The sequence below is a fragment of the Cupressus sempervirens genome, chromosome 7, assembly GCF_028749045.1.
Source record: "Cupressus sempervirens isolate cs-2001-9-10 chromosome 7, ASM2874904v1, whole genome shotgun sequence".
In the NCBI taxonomy this organism is placed as follows: domain Eukaryota; kingdom Viridiplantae; phylum Streptophyta; class Pinopsida; order Cupressales; family Cupressaceae; genus Cupressus; species Cupressus sempervirens.
In genome coordinates, this window is record NC_143124.1 from 193,357,036 (window position 1) to 193,361,614 (window position 4,579).

General features: G+C 33.8%; 1 protein-coding gene across 1 annotated transcript; it reads left to right on the top strand.

Annotated features, from left to right (window-relative positions):
- Nucleotides 1–2,536: 2,536 nt before the first annotated feature.
- LOC149546153 (putative UPF0481 protein At3g02645) lies at nucleotides 2,537–3,739 on the top strand. The gene has a single exon (XM_089793902.1). The coding sequence runs from the start codon at nucleotides 2,537–2,539 to the stop codon at nucleotides 3,737–3,739; it is 1,203 nt and encodes a 400-aa protein (XP_089650028.1).
- The last annotated feature ends 840 nt before the right edge of the window (nucleotides 3,740–4,579 follow it).

The window sequence follows — 4,579 nt, forward strand, 5'->3', positions numbered from 1 at the left end:
AGTATGGATGTTTTTGACTAGAAAGAACAAAAGGTTTACAAACACCTATCTATAAACACAAAATAAATGCAAAAAAACTAATCTGACAGGAGGGAAATAAATAGTAAATGACACACAGTTCATCTACCTAAATGCTACATTAAAAAGAGAATGAAAACGTGAGAAACTGAAGAATCAAAGCTTCAAAGACATCTTGAAATTAAACATGTTCAGAAAACAATAACACTAAATTACATTTAGAGAAAAATGAAAGCTATAACAAGGATCACAATCAATGGAAAGAAAACTACGCAAACATAAAGTTTTGGTGTGCAATTATCTCCCACATCTCCTTTCTCTAAAGTGTAAAAAATTATGTAGATCTTATTACACATGCATCAAAATGGCTATCTAGAAGAAATAGAAATTCCCTCCGTTACATTACACTTAAAATAAAAAATTTTGCCTTTTCATAATACATAGTTTAGAAAAAATGACAAAAGCTTTGCTCTTCCACAGCCCACAGTCTACTCTCTTTCCCCTCCAAAGAACTAGAAAAGCTAAAAAAAATTGGAACCCCTCTTATGTTTTTTCTTCTTGATTAAATAAAATCTAGAATAGGCCCCTTTCAGTTTACGTAACTGTTTCTTGAATATCCCTATCTCTTTACATTCTCAGAAAGCTTCTACTTTTTCTCTTATCTATTTACCTTTATGAAATAAACTTTATTACAAGTCTATATTTATCAACAACCTATTAAACACTACTTCCATGAGACTCCTCAAACTTATAATGTTATCATATATTAAATGGCTTTCAAGGCTCATTAATAATGTTTCAATATTCCTATGTGGTTGCATTTAGCTTGGATAGATATATGAAACCAATTGACAGATGTCAATTGGTGATCCTTCCATATTTCTCTCTTACTCTGTTCAGCACTGTTATCTTAGTATTTTTATGAAGTTTGATTGTTTATTTTTCTATCTTAGGAGAGCATCAGATTTCTCTCTTAGTTTGATTTGGGCAGACATGCGGCATGCGAAGATTCCTTTGTGTAAAAACATTTGGCAATGATGCATCCATCTGTGGATGTATTTTGGTATACCAAACTTGCTATAGGTGAAGAGATATCGGGTTGAAGTGTCAACATGGTGTTACTAAATCAGAAAACACAACTTGTACTTTCTTTTTGAACCCATGTATGTACCTATCTAAATGCATCCACATTGGGTGGGGATCGGGTCTTTAGTTCAGTACTTCACTCTAGGTCATAGAGTGTAGATGATGCGAGGGGAGTCAGGTTTCTCCACCATGAGTATCTTTTGCTGACAATCCCTCACTAATTTCTCTTAGACCCCTGACTACATGCTCATCAAACTTGGGCATTTGGCCCAACATATCACATGTGCCTACTGTATATGAGCTTAAAAAAGGAACTGTCAGCTGCTATATCAAGGAATTCCAACCTATGAGATTGCCATCATGACTCAAGAGTGCCTTCATATACTGTTTCTTTGAACATGGAAAGGGGGGGCTTCATCTCTTCTTCATTCATGTCATAGCATAGATGTCGACACCTATAAGTTTGGGATGCCCTTAGAGTCAGGTTTTTCCAGTATGAGGAAATTTTTTTGACTTTAACCCTCCTTTTTGTTGTCTTCAGGTTGGAGTCTTGAGTGCAATTTGCTTGCTTATGGGTCAACTCCTCTCCCCATCATCAAGAGAGGCACGATGTTGATGGCGCTAGCAAAGAATCACAACCATAGAATGCGTGAGTAAACGCTTCTGGGTATGTGCTAGAAACTAAGGTATGTTCATGTTATATTACAATATTTCTCTAGTTTGAGATCATAAGATTATCACAAAAATTTCACCATTGAACTGTATGTTCATGCTCAATTAGAAATGCCATTTTCTTCTGAATAGCTCATTTGAGAAATTTATTTGCTGACTGGTTGTGATGTTTGATATGCAGATTCAGATGACATATTATTTGGAAGATCATTCTTGAGGAGAATCAAGGGTAGAGAAAATGTATGAGGGTTCACTTAGCATTTCTGACATACTAAATAATCTTTTTATTTTCAAAAACTACCACCCTTCTCCACTACCTATCCAATACTCCCCACACCTATTTTCTTATATAAATCTCCATTACCCAATCCCAAAATAATCTCCTGCCCATTATTTAGACAATATATTGCTATTGCTCCCCTTCTTTCTGCCCATTTTAAACTCGCAATACCAATGCATATAGTATTGTATTGGCCCTTCAATCAAAACCCCTCGTGAAAAGATGGCTGTACCAGACATCTCTAATCATAGTGCCAGAGATAATGTGGAAGGCCAAACACAAGGCAATGCTTCAACTGAATCATGGCTTAGCCATGTAAAGAGCACATTCAATCCTCCAAGGCAATTATGGCAAGTTTCTACAAAAGTTTGCATTTATAGGGTGCTCAAATGTATCAGGATCAATAATCCAGAATACTACTATCCTTATGATATATCATTTGGGCCTTACCATCATCGAAAAGATCCACACCTATGCAGAATGGATCAGTATAAACTCGAAGCACTTCATAGAATGGTGGCGAGAATGAAGATAGATGTGAGCACCATGATTGCAGAGGTTCGAAAGTTGGAGAATGAAATAAGAGAGTGCTATGCAGAACCAATTGATTGGGATGGAGAGACACTATGTTGGATGTTAACAATGGATGCTTGCTTTATTCTTGAATTTTGTAGAAGTGTTGGGCAAACAAGACGTGAGAGTGACAGAAACTACTTTAGTCTTGTTTTTCAAAATTTGGATGTAGTTAACATCATGTATCTTGTAATATCAAATGACATTATAAAACTTGAAAACCAAATTCCCTTGTGTATTCTCATAACTCTACTCAAGTTAGAGTTTCAAACCTTTGAAAAGGCAACTGAAATGTTAGCTGAATTGTTGTTTGAAATCCCAATCTTTGAGGGGTTTCCAGTTTACCCATCTGTATCACTTCAGGTCAGTAAACAAAAATTGAAGGAAGAAATGAGGAAAAATCCACCTCCATGTCATCTACTGGATCTTTATAGAATAATGGTTAAAAATCTCTTAACACATTCAAGTCTTGTTTCATCATCTAGAGCTATTGTTATCAGCAATGACCCTAATCAAAGTGGATGGTGGAGAAGCTCAAACTTTAATCAGCAATCTTTTAAGGATAGCAGGTCTACACCTTGTGCCCAATTACTGAAAGGGGCTGGCATTAAATTTCATCCAGGCAAATTGGGATTTGAAAAAAAATGGTTTGGAAGCAGTACGCTTTACCTCCCTCAGATCTGTGTGGACGAATACACTGAAAACTTCTTGAGGAATCTAATGGCATATGAAGAATGTCAAAGGTGTTCATGGTCTCCACATGCGGCAGTAATTTCACAATATGTGTACCTCTTTGATGATCTAATTGATTCAGAGAAAGATGTTGCAATCCTTAGAAAAACAGGGATTATTGTTAATTTGTCTGCCACGGATAATGAAACAGCACAGATGTTCAACCATCTAAAGTATGGAATTGCATTCCATCCAAATGAAAATATGGAAACAGTGATGAGAAAGGTGAGAGAACATTATAGAAGTCAATGGAAGGTGTGGCTCACTCAGTTTAAACAAGAATATTTTTCTAGGCCATGGTATTTCTTCTCCCTTGTGGGAGCGATACTTATTTTGGGTATGACAGCTGTGCAAACTGTGTATTCGGTGAAGAAATAGAATAAGAATTTAATTTTCCTTTTATCTTTCCATTTTGCATTAGATCTTGTTATCCAACTTGAAGGTAAACACTTGAATCGTTCTATTTCACAATAGTTTTCGCTACACAATTAACATTAATCTTTACTTTCAAGGACGTGACTGGTTTTACACTTCATATTCATAATAAGACGTTGTATTAAGTTGGATTGTTTCTGTTTTTAACTAACTTTTGTTTTTAAATCATAATGTTGCATATTTTATTAATGTTATTATTCAACAAATAATATTTTTCTGTATAGATACATTAATTGTTTATCGTATGAGACATTTATAAAAGTAAAGAAATTCAAATATGAATGAATGTATTATTTTTGGAGTTTTAGTTTAGTTTAGTTTTATTTTAGCTAGCAATTATTACATGGTTTTTAGGAGTTGTTTGTAGAGGTGATGATTTCATGAAACTGCTAATATTACTACTAGTTTTTTAAACAATTATATTACTACTAGTTTTTTAAACAATTATTTTAATGTTAATTAGTTGTTCTAGGCCTCCTTTTTCCTTTATATCTTTTTTTCATTCCATACATAATAGCTCCATAAAAAACATTCTATATTATATTCTCTTCTACAATTTTATATGGAGTTAAGCAAGCTCATCAATGTAGTATCTGTTTAAAACATTTAACTCCAAAACTTATGAAAATAGTGATTTCATAGATTATATTATTTATCATGTTGAATAATAAATTCAAAATAATGAAAAAAATTTCAAAGAAATGAATTTTTTTATATGAATGACAAATGGTCAAAAAAATAGTCTAAGTTGTCGGGAAAATTTCTAGCCCCCATCTTCTCAAC

Coding starts and splice junctions, on each gene's coding strand:
- LOC149546153 (XM_089793902.1), top strand. CDS start 2,537: ATGGATCAGTATAAACTCGAAGCACTTCATAGAATGGTGGCGAGAATG.